Below are 14,340 nucleotides of genomic sequence, written 5' to 3' on the forward strand. Positions count from 1 at the left end.
TTTTTTTTTTTTTTTAATAACTGGATTTATCAAAAATCAAGTTTTAAAAAATGGGTATTTCCCTATTTAGTTTGGAAATGAGGGCATAATGCTATATAATTTTCCTGAAAAGGGCAAAAGCCCATTTTGTCCCTTGAATTTGAACTTGAATTTGAACTTGAATTTAAAAGTGATGGATTTGAAATGCCTTAATTCTGAATCTACAAATATTGAAATATGTCTTATAAATTTCTAAATTTCTACAAGTTTAAAAGTTATTTCAAATTCAATGGTTTTAAGGTTTAAAATCCTTAGTAGATTTGTCAAATCCAAATCCTTGACCATTTGTTATCTATCCAAACAAGATATTTGAATTTTAATCTCTCAAATCTAAATCTGTATACCCAAATCTTGCAATTCAAACACACCACTAAGATTACAACATTATTGCATGGAACAAGTATTTTCAAGCAATGTGACAATCATGGATTGTGGCCACTACGTTTGCAGTGATTGTTGGACTAACTATTTTATTGTGAAGATAAATGAAAGACAAACCAAAACACATATGGTGCATGGAACTCAAGTTGCGATGCTATTTGTGATGAATCCAAAATCATGAGCCTAGTGAATGCAGGAGATCCGAGTCTAGCAGAGAAATTTGATCATATTCTTATTGAATCCTATATTGAGGATAATAAAAGTGTTAAGTGGTTTCCCAGTGTTCCACATTGTGGAAATCCTATGCGCCTTGAGGACCATGAAGTATTAAGGGAGGTTTGAACGTGCTTGTGGTCTACAATTCTGTTTTGGTTGCTCATCTGAAGTACACTCTCCTTCTTTATTTCTGATGTGGGAACTTTGGACCAAGGACTACAAGGATGAATCAGAGACACCTAATAGCCTTGCTCGAATTTGTCACAAGCTGCTTGAGCGAATTTGGGGGCACTAGGAGAAAAATTTGAGCAGGGTATTTTATTATATTTTATTATAAATTTAATTTTTTTTTAATTTTTAATTTTTTGCAATTACTAATTAAGTTTTTATATTCAATTTTTGCTAACATTTCCCCTTTTTTTAACTTTTAAGAAAAATACGTGTAGGATCTGGTTACACGCATCAAGTGGGTTCCATAGTTTTCTAAAAAAGACCAAAGACAATGAAAAGAGTAAAGAGTCTAAAGATAGAGAAAAGTGAAAAAAATAAAAGCAAATATATGGGTAAAACCTTAGCAGTGTGCAAAAACACAGCACTCAGAGAAACCAAAATAAGGTGAAACTCAATAAGCCTCCTCCCTATACCGATTAATGAGTTACTCAACTAAAAAAAGAAGCGTTTTTTTAAGAATCAAAATGGAAAGAGTGAGTGTTTTTTTGCCTTTTGTTACTTGTCTATTGAGATAATTACTCTCTCTCTCTCTCTCTCTCTCTCTCTCTCTCTCAATCTTTCTGATGCATTACCTTGGAAAGGAAAACATCTTGATACCATCTGTAATCAGACATAGTAGGACATCTCAAATTATTTAGCAAATCAGAAATTCGAGATGAAACATTAGATGGAGTACCAACAAAATATTTGATAATAGTATAAATCAAGGTATTGACACCATCAGGAATACCTCAACCAATACGTTCATCAAAAAATAGGAAAACCTTCATCATTCTTTTTAACAACATGTTTAATAGAATCTCTAGATTCTTCTATGAGATATGAATCCCACCATCCACGAAGAGTACCAGAAAAACAAGTAGCAAGTAAATCAACAATTTTAGGTTGGTCAAAATTATGATTATTTTGGTAAGCAATACCAACCATAGACATGTGTCCCATTTATTAATAATTTCTTGTTCAGAAAAACTATCAATATTCCATTCATAAATTTTATCAGCAGAAATAGAAAACTGAGTTTAAAAAGGTCTTTTGTCAAATTGCATATCAAGAGGAGTAGGTTTTGAATACCAATTTTTTGTAAGAAACATGGGTTTGGAATTTTCCAATGTTATTGATTTCGTTCCGTTCCGACCGAAACGGCCAGAATTTCTTGTACCAGACTGCAAACCGGAATAGAAACACCATCTGTTCCACCTCGGATGAAATTCCGACCAATTTCGGTCTGTTTCAGGTGTTCCGGTCTGTTTTGGGTAATTTCGGCCGAAATACAAATTTCGGCCGGTATGAATTTTGGCTTCCTTTTCCCTTTCTGAACCTACCTATTTTGTCTTCTTGTTAGGTCTAAACTCAAAGCCACACTATTTCTCCTTCAGCTGGGTCTAAACTCTAAACTCAAAGCCATACTGTTTCTCCTTCAGCTGGGTCTAAACTCTAAACTCAAAGCCACTGTCTCTCCCTTAGCTTTATCCTTGTCTCTAAAAGTTTCTAGAAAAGAGATTAGCTCAAGCATTTTTTGAAGAGAATTCTGCACAAGTAGAGGCACTCTTTCGAGTTAACTATAACAGGAGAGGAGAGGGAGATAGAGACCAGTAGCAGATTACCATCAAGAAGAATAGAGAAGTCTAGACTGTTTAGAGAAGTTCGGCAGTCCTAAAAGCTAAAAAGAAGGAGAACTTCAAAGAAAATTTTAAATACATGGCTGGGATGGGATTTGGGAATTGGGATGTGGGAATATTGGGATTCAGTAGAGATAGGACTTAAGAGAAAAAGGAAGATAAGGAAATATGTAAGAAAGAGAAGATAGAGAAATACATAAGAGAATTGGTAGGTGGGGCTGGTTTTAGAGTGGAATGACTAAAGAGAGAATATAATACATATATATATATATATATATATGATGATGATGAGGGGAGGGGTAATACTCTGTTAAGTCTGATAGACCTTGTTATGAATAATGATTTGTTTCTTTCTAAATAATAATAATAATAATAATGATTTATTATAAATCTTTTTATGTAATGACTAAATACTTTGTATTATTGGATATTTATTTATTTGAATTGATAATTTTATGTTGTATAAGAATATATATATATATATTTTTAATTTTTTTAGGAATTCCGAAACACCTTGAAACAGTCCGCCGAAATAGGCCGGTATCGAAATATTCCGTTCCACTGGACAAACCGAAACGGGTTTCGAAACGTTATCCATAACACTAAAATTTCCAATACATCTTTTAATTTCTAGTAAATCATCTTCAAAAACCTTTTTAGCAGAAACAGAAGAAACAGTATCAGAATCTGTATTTTCCTCAGAAACAATTTCTTTTCATTTCTTGAAATAGTTCGAACAACAAGAGTACTTGTAGAAGTACCTTCAATTTTAACTTTTAAATCAGCAAGCATTTTTTCAACAATCTCAAGATTTTTAGATTGGGAGGTTTTAAACTTAAATTTGTCATCATGACTGGGTAAATTAATCAAAGGTTTCTCAGTTTTGACAGAAACAGGTTTTTCAACAGAAGCAGATTTTTCAACAAAAAAAAGTTTTTTCAACAATTTTTTCTTCAATATGGTCAAGCTGTTGACCAATAACATGCAAAGATTCATTAGTAAAATTGTTTTGTTCAATAAGACTAACTATAGGAGTTTGATCATCAGCAATTTTGAAAGGAGAAACTTTAACATCAGTTTTGCCAGTAGTTATCAAAATAGTCTCAAGAGGTGGATGACTAGACTTAATAGTGGTTTTATCATTTTTAACAAAATTTGATTTCTTTATCACATTCAAATGATTTTTTGAAATTTCATCTTTTGAAACATAATAATTTTCAAGAAAATCAAAGAACAAAATGTCTTTTCAATTGATTCATTTTTTTTAAACATTTTCTTTTAACACGGTTTTTCTCAGACTGAGCAAAATTGTTTTGAAGATATTTTCTTTTACTTCTGTTTTTAACAAGCATGAGTTCATCATATAGGGGAACCAAATCAACTTCAAAATTTTCATCCAAAGTAGTTAAAACTCTCAATTGGTTTTGATAAACAGGATTTTCAATAGGAGGAAAATCAGAGTCAAATGGACAAATAGAGTTAGTATCATCTTCTTCCTCATTAGTAGATTTGCCATATGGAGAAGAAGATTCAGCTTTAGTGGAATAGAAAACAGCGCCGATTTGAGATTTATCACTTAAAACACCTTTCAGTTTTAAATCAGTAGATTTTTCAAGATTCTTTTGCAAAAAATCATTGAGACCTTGATCTCTTTTTGAATACTTTCAGATCCAGCAAAAGAATGTCTTCCTTTGTTGATCCTCAAGGGTTGATTGTTTTGAAAACTTATTTTAATAGTACCATCAAGATATTGTTGAATGTTTGTGAGATCTAACTCATCAAAAACAGGTTTAGCAACAGGGGATTCTTGTTCCAACAACCGTTCAGTGGGAAGCTTGGCATCTTGCCATTGAATCATTTTTGGAACTTGAACTTTAGCATCATGAGTTGAACATGTGATTAACATTGTTTTACCAGAAGCTTCTCTATGATTCAAACAACCAGGATTTAACTGAGTACCCAAAAGTCTGTAATAAATACGATAAATCAAAGAAAAGGTTTACTACCTTCATCCATGTGATAACCAGAAGAAGCAATATTCAAAGTCAAAACCTTAACAACATTAGGATCATCCAAAGCAAGAGTAATATCAAGATAACAGTTGAAATAAACAGGGCCATCATACAAAGAAGCAATAATCATACCAAGAATGTTATCTTTAAAGTGCTTAAATCTAGCATCTCTTAAACACATGAGAATAAAAGCATTTATTCCTTTTCTAGTGAGTGGTTTAACGGCAACTTGAACCATGCCAATATGCAAATAACTGAGTTTTTTAGCAATGAAATCATTAATATTTCTTTTAGAAAACAAGCAACATTTTTCATGAGTTTTTGAAATAGAAAATATTTGTTCAACAGTTCTCACTTTATAAATCGGATGAAAAGTGGTTTCAACCCAACTAGTTTTATAAATAGTTTTAGTATCAACTTTGGGAATGTTCCATTTCCGGAAATTAGGGAGCTCATTATCTTCAACAGTGTGATCTTCTTCATTTACAATATCAGGAGGACAACTAGTCCTGGAGCTGACAGAAGAGTTGGATCTCCACAACTTATCCATACTATCCTAAGTTTAACACTCAATTACCATATTTTTCTCACAACTGTTGCATTTCGTAACACATACCCTAAGCAACCCTATACCACACACGCCCTACACTCACTCTCTTGGCTCAAACGGGCCTTACAGTCGGGTTTTAGGAATTCACTTTACGTCTAGGGTGGCGCCAACGATGGTAAGAAGGGAACACAACAACAGAGCACCAAAGGTTTGGATAAGCACAGACAAGAGACAAAGACACAACACTATCACCGGCTAGAAAAGAATGGCTCTGATACCATAAAGGGGGAAGGGGATGCACAGCTGAAGGGAAGAGACAGAAGCATAGTAAAATATATCTTGAAAGTAATGTAAACAAATAATTTATAACAATAGTAAGGCGGTAGAACCAGTCAAGCAGTATATAATAAAACTATTTAAAGTAAATGAAAGCAACTTAAAACCATCCGTTATGGCCGTAATCTGTCCAAGGTGGCGGTAACAACAAGTAGTATAATGAATAGAAAATTGAAAATACTTTTTATTGAAAGTAGATCAAAACACTTACAGCAGTAGTAGTAAATACAAGATCTCAGAATAGGTTAACAATTACAAAGCTTGAACTAGTCCTAGTTACAAGGTTTGTAGGGAATGTAGGAATAAGGTAGTAGTAGAAACAAGGAATTCTCTCTCAAAGAAGGCTTCTAAGGAAAGAAAACTCTCTCTAGAGAAAATCCTATCAGAAAATTCTGTTTTTGGCTTAAGGGACAACCCCCCTTCTTATTGAAAGTAGAGCAAAACACTTACAGTAGTAGTAGTAAATACAAGATCTCAGAACAGGTTAACAATTACAAAGCTTGAACTAGTCCTAGTTACAAGGTTTGTAGGGAATGTAGGAACAAGGTAGTAGTAGAAATAAGGAATTCTCTCTCAAAGAAGGCTTCTAAGGAAAGAAAACTCTCTCTAGAGAAAATCCTATCAGCAAATTCTATTTTTGGCTTAAGGGACAGCTCCCCTTAAATAGGCAAAATTCGGAGTGAACAGTGTCATGAACAATAAAAAGTAAACAGTGTCGGTGAACAATAATCCGTGAACAGTAATTTTTTCCACTTTTTGTCTTGAAATCTCCAGCAATTGAGGCTTTAGCATAGGCATAAGATCAAAAGAATCTCTGACTTGAAGAGGACAAAAAGCAAAAATGAACTTTGGTCATGTCATGTTTTAGCCTTACCATGCTTATGAAGATTCCTAATAATAGTGCTCACTTGGTTATAAATATATATATATATATATATATATATATATCTATGTGTGTGTGTGTGTGTGTGTGCTTTCTTAATGAAATTGTGGTACAAACATTTGATCTATAGGATACTAAGATTTGCTCAGAAAAAAATGATTTGATTAGACCTTTATGTCATTTCAACTTTTTTACTTTGTGAGACGGGCCTTAAGCGGCTAGAAAGAGTTTATTTCTTCTAAGCTTTCAATTAGTGGGCCTTAAATAATTTAGGCGGACCTTAATTTTTTGGTTTTCGGAAGCAATATAATATAATATATTAGTACTAGTGGGGGCCTTAAGCAGTGGCCTAAATGGCCTGTAGGTTCAGTCGGCTCTGTGCTTGAAAAGGATGGAGGATGCATTGTAAGGTGTAACTGTCGAGAAGGATTTTGTTGGATCTGCGGAGGCACTACTGGTAAGCACCATTCTACTACGGATTGTCTCTACTCTCGTAGTAGTTGTCGGCCATTCGTAGAAGACCATAAGAGAAGAAGATTATTATGCATGTAAATACTCGTTGCCGTACCTTCATTGCTACAACCGATACAAAGCTCATACCCATTCTTTAAAGCTCGAAACTATGCTTAAAAAATCCATACAGGAAAGGATACGTTACATGGAAGAAAGACAACTAACACTTGAAAGATTTCAGTTGGGTACAAATGGACTCTACAGACTGTTAAGGTCCAGGAGGGTTTTCTTTCTTGTTCCAATGTATTTGCATATTACATGTTTGGGGTTGACTTATTTTAAAAGATGAAATGACAGAGAAGGAAAAAGAAATAAAGCAGAGCTTGTTTGAGTATCAGCAGCGGCAGCTTGAGACAAATGTTGAGAAGCTAACGATCATAATAGAGCAGCGTCTTCAATCTTTCGATCAATATGCAGAGGATGAAGTTCAGGAACTAAGAATGATTTCTGCAGAAAATTGTATGAATGCCTTGAGAATGATTTGTTGGGTTCCCTCCAGCGTTGCTCCTTACATGTTGAAAGGGGGGGAAAGCATCAGAAATTCTTGTTTGCCGGGACACCAAGGCCGATGATACTGAAAAGAACTTTATAAAGAGGAAAGGAACAGTGGAACCTTATCAACAACCATCATCTGGCATTAAGAGTTAAATTGAGGGCAGATGCTCCTCTCAGAAGTGAGCTAGAAGATGAACTCTTAGAGATTTGAACCATAGGAGGTCCACTGTTATAACTTATGGTAGCCAAAACGTTCATCAGTAACTTTAGGGTGGTATATTGTTATGACCAGATTGTCTTGTAACCAGAGTTATCACCATTACCTCATCATTTTTTTTAGTCTCTTCATTGTTATCTTTTGGTCAAATAATCTTTCTTTTCGTTTCACTTCAATTTCTGTTCTCAGTTCTTTCAATATCTATATCAATCTACAATTTCTATAAATATGGTCCATATGCAGGATGCATCTACTTTATCTTAACACTATGGCTACCATCTATTGAGAACTTTATCTCTATATGATTGGATTATTAATGCTGGATTAAACTCATCTCAGCACAGTTTGATTAAACTATATTCTTGTTTTGAACAAAAACACTGATAACTCTCAGTGCTTCGATTTTGTTTTACAAAAAAAATACCGGTATGTACAGCTCTGATCTGCTATAAATTTGCATTGGAGAGCTTCCAACAGGTAAAAAGAGTGCACGAAAACCACCACCACTAGACTCCAGGATTGGCATAAAATCTGAATAACCCCAAAGACAGTTTGAACTAGCAGTGGTCCAACTCAAAATTAATAGTTCCTTCTCCGATCATAGCACCCATGATGACTGTATAAGTTGTACCTTTTCCGGCATTTGTAATTTGTGATTGGGACTCTGAACTTGTCTTCTACTTCAAGTATTCCAAGACACCCCGTGAAATATCTTCTAGGAAGGAGACAAAACCCATGACACTTGTGAGGCCACTTCCATCAACATCCTGTTCCTCAATAAGATAGTTCTCAAAAACCGTGGCATCATCATGCCCTCCCCTGATAAATATGAGTTTGGGGGTGATACATCTGTCTTGCTTTAACTTGTTAATGCTAGACCGCAACAAACCTGTAAGTCATTTTGTAATTTTTTTTTTTTTTTAAGTGAACCACAACTCACTTAACTTAGAGCAGCTATCACCCATTTTACAGAAGCAACAAATAGAATACACTTACAGTCATGAGGTGGAGGGAAAGGTAGTGCAGGGTCTGCTGTTGAAGAATAAAACACAATAAGAGTTGTAAATGCATCAAGGAAAAATATCGGACTACCACTGGTAATCAGTGCAGCACGACTCAATGAGTGGCGTGGATATGCTTGTTTATCTGGAGTAGAATATGACATCAGCACTGGATACACGGCACGGTGAAGGGAACTCGGTTCCAATGCACTGCAACACAAATTTTGGAAAAATGAATTTCAAAATTAAATTCTCAGCAAAGAGAATTGATACAATTAATCCTAAAAGATGGATATTGCAACATCTGCTAGAAGAATAAAATGTGGCACAAATAAAAAAGCTTGAATGTATATAATAACAGTCACAACACAAAGATATGATAATGACACCTAAGTGGACAATAAAGACAGGAAAAGTGGCACCAAACATTTGATCTTCCCAACGTAAATACTAAACCAAGAATTTTTAGGATTTAAACTATGACAATCATCCAGGATCCAGCCATTCCATTTTTATATGATTTCTGGGATACTAACTAATTGTTCAAATACCTGAGGTTACAAATAAGTTGGTCCAATATCAATATGAGCGCCCATTACCTGAAAAGGCATTGCAAGTAGATTCTGTAATCAGGGTGAACGCCTTCTTCATGGAAGCGGAGAAGAGGATTTCGAAGCAAAGCAAAAACTAAGCGAGGTAAGGGCTGCAGTTGTGGGCATTGTGAGAATGCAACATCAACCTGACCAATTACTGAACTTCCATTCTTGTACTGAACAAGTTTGTAAGCATCATTATACTGAGCCGTGAGGATTACTAGCCAATCATTAAGCAACATCCTGCCCTCGCGAACCCCTTGCTCCAAAGAGGCCAATATAACCTATAAAGCAAAAAAAAAAAAAAAAAAAAAAAAAAGAAAAGGATAAATAACTGAGAATATAGAGTAAAAAGAGGGAGTGGTGGAAAAAGAAAAGAGAAATAAAAAAAAGGTGATCCTTTAATACTCTAACTATTAATAAAATGCTGGTATAAAAAACAGATTAAAGGACGGTTTACATGCTAAAATAAATGGTACAAGCAAAATAGGCCAGTCTTAACCAGTAGCCATGCTACACCAACTACTTCTGATATAGAGGATTTTAAATTTCTTTCCACTTGTTTCTTAATTTTATTTGGCACAATGAGACTTAAATTAATTAGCCACAGTTCTGTGACAGCAAGATAGATCACATTTGAACCAATTACAAGAAATTCATCCAAAATGCTCATTAAATCAAACAGGCTCTTTATGTGCCAATTGACTCCAATCAGACAATGATTTTATTGCATCAGGTAAACGTACTAGTTCCAGTAGTGGAAAGATGCTTGCTCCTTCCACTAAAAGCATGTCACAATTTTTTTAGGCAATAGTGAGATGACAAGTAGAGAGGAAAGTACACCATGCAAGGTTTGGCAAAATATGAAAGGTCCTCTCCAGACTTGGACAGAAATTTTTCTATGGCATTTGAGCCTTGTCCTTGGATACATCATTCTATTTCTCTATGCCAAATACAGAATTATAATGCCTGTTGTTGCACCCTTAGATAAGATGGTATTACACTAAAAACTAACGTTTATACAGGGAGACATCTGAAACACATGTATCTACTAATTAAGCTACAGTTGCAATTTCAACCTTACCTTGACTGGCCCTGATTGCAATAAAAGCAAGAAATGGATCAGGATCTTGGTGGTTATATACCACCAACCTCAATAAATGTAATCTAATGGAGCTAGGTTGTCCAAGCTCATAAAGATACGTCCTTCCCAAACATTTATGCATGCCTATTTTTAATGTTTCACAATAAAAAGTATGTGACTAGAATTCTTCATTTCCAACATAATTTAGCTAAGTTGCTTTTTTCATGTGGTCTGCAACCTTGGGAGAAGTCATTATTATAGATAAGTTAGTGAAAAGGGGTACGACGCTGGAAAATTGGTCTCCTATGTGTAAAAAGTGAGGAAACTGTTAATAACTCGCTGCTTCATTGTCCAGTGACAATGGAGTCATGGAACTTCAAATTTCTAGCTTTTAGTGTAAATTTGGGTGATGCCTAAGACAGTGAAAGGTATGCTGCAAGGTTAGCAGTGAAGACTGGAATCTTTCAGAAATAGAGTATGAAATGTGGTTCCTGGATGTTTAATGTGGCAGAGTTGGAGGTAGAGGAATAGGACTTTTGAAGACTACAGAGTTTCTACTGTAAAGATTAAATCAAAATTTGTAAGATGATTATTTCATTGGATGTCTTTAGCAAAAAAATAAATAAATAATTAATGGATGTCTATCTACGCTTTATGAATTTCATTAGAGCTCTGGTTATATAATTCTGCAAAGAGGCTTAGGGCATCCGACCTGTATAGTCCTCCTTAGAGTGCATTTGTCTCTTTACAAAAAATAGTTTTATTTTCTTTTAAAAAAATTGCAAAGAGTTACTGCAAGATTAAAACTGCTAGTGTAACTTCTTTATAACATCATTTCATTTTCAATAAAACCAGGAACACATTGGTTCTCCTAGGATCTTAGCAAAAAAAAAAAAAAAGAGCCTTGAAGATTCATAAAGGAGATCACGACAAGGACAACCAAAAAAAAGGGGTACCTTAAAACCAATATATCCCATCACCAAGGTTTCTACTTCATACTTCTTGTAATAGTTGAGCATTAGAAAAGAAAGGGCAAAGAAAGAGATGGAAAATATTACATTTATAACCCGTGGGCTGTGAGAACTATAGTAGTATGTAACCATGAAAGGGTAGAAGCTTGTTTTTTTTTTAATGCAAAACTATATTGTATTCCATTACCTGTACAAAGCTAGTAAAATTTTATGAACAACTCATTCTCGTAAAAACCCTCTAAATATCTTACACAAATATAACACAGATTCAAAATGCTTGATAGCCCTTCAATTGATATTTCTAGCTGCAACCCCATTAATCAAAATCAACTTTGTTACAAAGCAAGCCCAATATTCATAAAATCAAAATGGTCCGAGAATGATTACACATTTACACCCAAAATGATTACACATTTACACCCAAAAAATCAAAAATCAAAAACCAACACCATCTCTCATTCTATTTGTCTCTGAAATCCGAGAAACCCAACACCATCAAACTGAAGAAAATACCTGAAGAAAATCTGATCCTCTCCGATTTGGCTGAAGCTTATCCTCTTCGATTTGGCTGAAGGTTGAAGCTGAATCTGATGCTCTCCGATTTGGTCAAGCCTGAAGCAAAAACTGATGCTCCGATTTGGTGAGGAAAAGCGACGACAGCTCCGATTTGGCAAAGAAAAACGGCGACAGCTCGAGGTGAGGCGGTGGTGTTGTCAGGCGGTGGTGTTGTGATTTGGTGGTGTTGTGAGGCCGACTGGGTTTTTGGTGGTGTTCACGGTGGAGTGAGGGCTGGGCTGCATCGGATTGAGAGGGAGGGAGTGTGGGCTGCTGAGTGAGTGAGGCTGCTGAGTGCTGAGTGAGTGAGTGAGGCTGCTGAGTGAAATGGGAATTAGGGTTAGAAATTTTAGGTATATATATATAGTAGGGTAGTTTGGTAATTTTACATTGGTCGGGTTTTTACCTGGTCGGGTCTCGGGCCGGGTTTCGGGTCTGGTTTCGGGTTTTTTTAATAAAACCCGGACCCGACCCGGACCCGCTTCGGGTTTTTTTTTTTTAAACCCATACCCGACCCTATTCCTAATCGGACCGAGTAAAACCCGGCCCATTAGGGTCGGGCCGGGCCGGGTACCCGCGGGTCGGGTAAAAATTGCCATCCCTATGCATAATAGAATAAATTAACTAATTTACATGAGAAATCAGTAGCAATATCTCCCACATTCCATGTTCCATTACCTACTTTGATGCCATTTAGAGAATAGTTAGATAACTCTTCAAACCAATTTCTAGTATGCAGACTTGATTGCATACAAATAATTTTTGCAACTTAAAGAAAAACATGAGGTAAATATTTCACGCTGTTTGGATAGCCAATTTTCAGGTACGGTTGAAGCCTGGGCATCTGGGTTGACTTTGAGGGAAATGATGATGGATTATGCAATGGATGAAGGAGATTTAGCACGCCTCTTACAACGGACTATTGATATATTAGCTCAAATTCCTAAATTGTCAGATATCGATACACTGCTGCAAAGCAATGCAAAGACAGCATCCAATGTCATGGATCGTCCACCAATCAGTGAGTTGGCTAGATAATGTCTTGATGTCGCTAAACATAAAATTTGCACAATTTTTTTCCTATAGGATCAAAACTTTTCTAAAGCATTTGTAGATCTATTTAATGAAATTCAATTCAACTTTTGGTGCCTTGAACCAGCTTCACTTATATGTGACATGTGGTTCATGTTACACATGTACTACCACCAAAAGGCCCATTTATACTGTATATTTGATTCCCAGTAAAGGGAAGCCTTCAACACTGAATTTTGTACCCATCAACCCCGAAAGGAATGTTGGCTACACAAATGCAACTACTCAGATATACACCATTGCCAGGGTTGTGCATTGTTTGCTACTTACTAATTTTTAAAGACCAGGTCAATTTTAGACTCAGTTAAAATACAGAAATCTGTATTGTTCTTAGATATACAGAAAACTCTCTGACCTCAGCAAACCCATGGATTATAATTGAAAGTAGAGGGAAAACGTTAAGTAATAAGCAAAAGACAAGGGTCTCACAACTCTCTGACCTCGGCAGACCCACATAATTGAAAGTAGAACAAAAAGGATGTCCATTAACACTCCATAAACAAGATACAGAAATTGAAACCCCCCCTCCCCCGGTTTCCATTTCAATTCTCATGATTGTGATTGAGTCAATTGAGCAATTGAACAACACCTTACAATTTTCATATGAAAAAAACCTAACATAAAAATGTTTAAATCCGTTCTCATATTCACAGCATTTGATTGTTCAAGATAGATTTACGAGATCTGTAGTACAAAATTTATGAAATATATAGACAAAATCATGAAATGGTGAGAAATAAGACCATACCAACAGACCCACAGCCGCGATGGGTTTACAACAGAGGTAAGAAATAAGATCGTACTTGGGTCGTGTTCAGAGTTAGAAGTCTGGGATTCCGTCGTGTGGGTTTCTAGAGTTCGAGATGAGGGAAGGATCTAATGCAGTGGAGGAGGGTAGAAAATGAGAGGCGGAGTGAGGGTTTGGAGAGCTGAAGATCGAAGGTGAGATCGTAAGACACTACTATGGTATTTTTCCAACAAGAACCTTAAGCCAGGTCCAAATGTTGAAAAGAACTAGGGTATTTTTCCAACAAGAGTGTTTCATTTTGGGTTTTTGAAGTTGGAGATAGTATTTTGTTGTGGAAAGGACGTGAAAAGGGAGAGAGAGAGAGAGAGAGAGAGAGAGAGAGAGAGAGAGAAAGACAACGCAGGTAGGCTTGTGACCGTTCTGTACACCTGATCTGCAAATTGATTTTTGTGGGACCTAGTGAGTGACATAAAGGTGAGTGTTTGAATTGAAAAATTGACTGAGATATTCCGCCCAAACAGGCCACCAAACAAAGTTATAAGAAATTGAGATATTTTCAAGTGACGAGTGACGAAAATTGAGTAAGGAGTGATGAGTGATGACAAAAAGTTAACCAAACAAGGCCTTTATCATCTACTATTCACAACTTGTCATATTGACAATTTATAGTTATAGACTTATTGTTTATGATCGAGTTGAAGTCAAAATTACTAGATTTAAATCTTATAAAAAAAAAAAAAATCACTAGATTTAAATAGATGACTATTTTTTAGGCATGCACATCAGCCCACTCAATTCGCTCAA

The 14,340-nt window shown here is 35.5% G+C and overlaps 1 protein-coding gene and 1 pseudogene across 1 annotated transcript; one reads left to right on the plus strand and one right to left on the minus strand.

The window, feature by feature from the left end:
* The first annotated feature begins 597 nt into the window (after nt 1-597).
* On the plus strand, nt 598-7,372 carry LOC112027081 (probable E3 ubiquitin-protein ligase ARI2; annotated as a pseudogene).
* A 425-nt stretch (nt 7,373-7,797) lies between these two features.
* On the minus strand, nt 7,798-9,389 carry LOC112027101 (protein transport protein SEC23 D). The gene is made up of 3 exons (XM_065771925.1): nt 9,093-9,389; nt 8,489-8,703; nt 7,798-8,381 (listed from the first exon to the last, which is right to left on the minus strand). The coding sequence occupies exons 1-3, from the start codon at nt 9,326-9,328 to the stop codon at nt 8,170-8,172; spliced, it is 663 nt and encodes a 220-aa protein (XP_065627997.1). The 5' UTR covers nt 9,329-9,389; the 3' UTR covers nt 7,798-8,169.
* Between the last annotated feature and the right edge of the window lie 4,951 nt (nt 9,390-14,340).

The sequence above is a fragment of the Quercus suber genome, unplaced genomic scaffold (genome assembly GCF_002906115.3).
Source record: "Quercus suber isolate HL8 unplaced genomic scaffold, Cork oak 2.0 scaffold_51, whole genome shotgun sequence".
In the NCBI taxonomy this organism is placed as follows: Eukaryota; Viridiplantae; Streptophyta; class Magnoliopsida; order Fagales; family Fagaceae; genus Quercus; species Quercus suber.

Excerpts from the sequence above, each read along its gene's own strand:
- LOC112027101 (XM_065771925.1), bottom strand. The coding sequence starts at position 9,328 with ATGTTGCTTAATGATTGGCTAGTAATCCTCACGGCTCAGTATAATGAT. Across the intron at positions 8,704-9,092 it reads TACTTGCAATGCCTTTTCAG|TGCATTGGAACCGAGTTCCC; the intron begins GTAATGGGCGCT and ends TTTGTGTTGCAG. Across the intron at positions 8,382-8,488 it reads TTTCCCTCCACCTCATGACT|GTTTGTTGCGGTCTAGCATT; the intron begins GTAAGTGTATTC and ends AATGACTTACAG.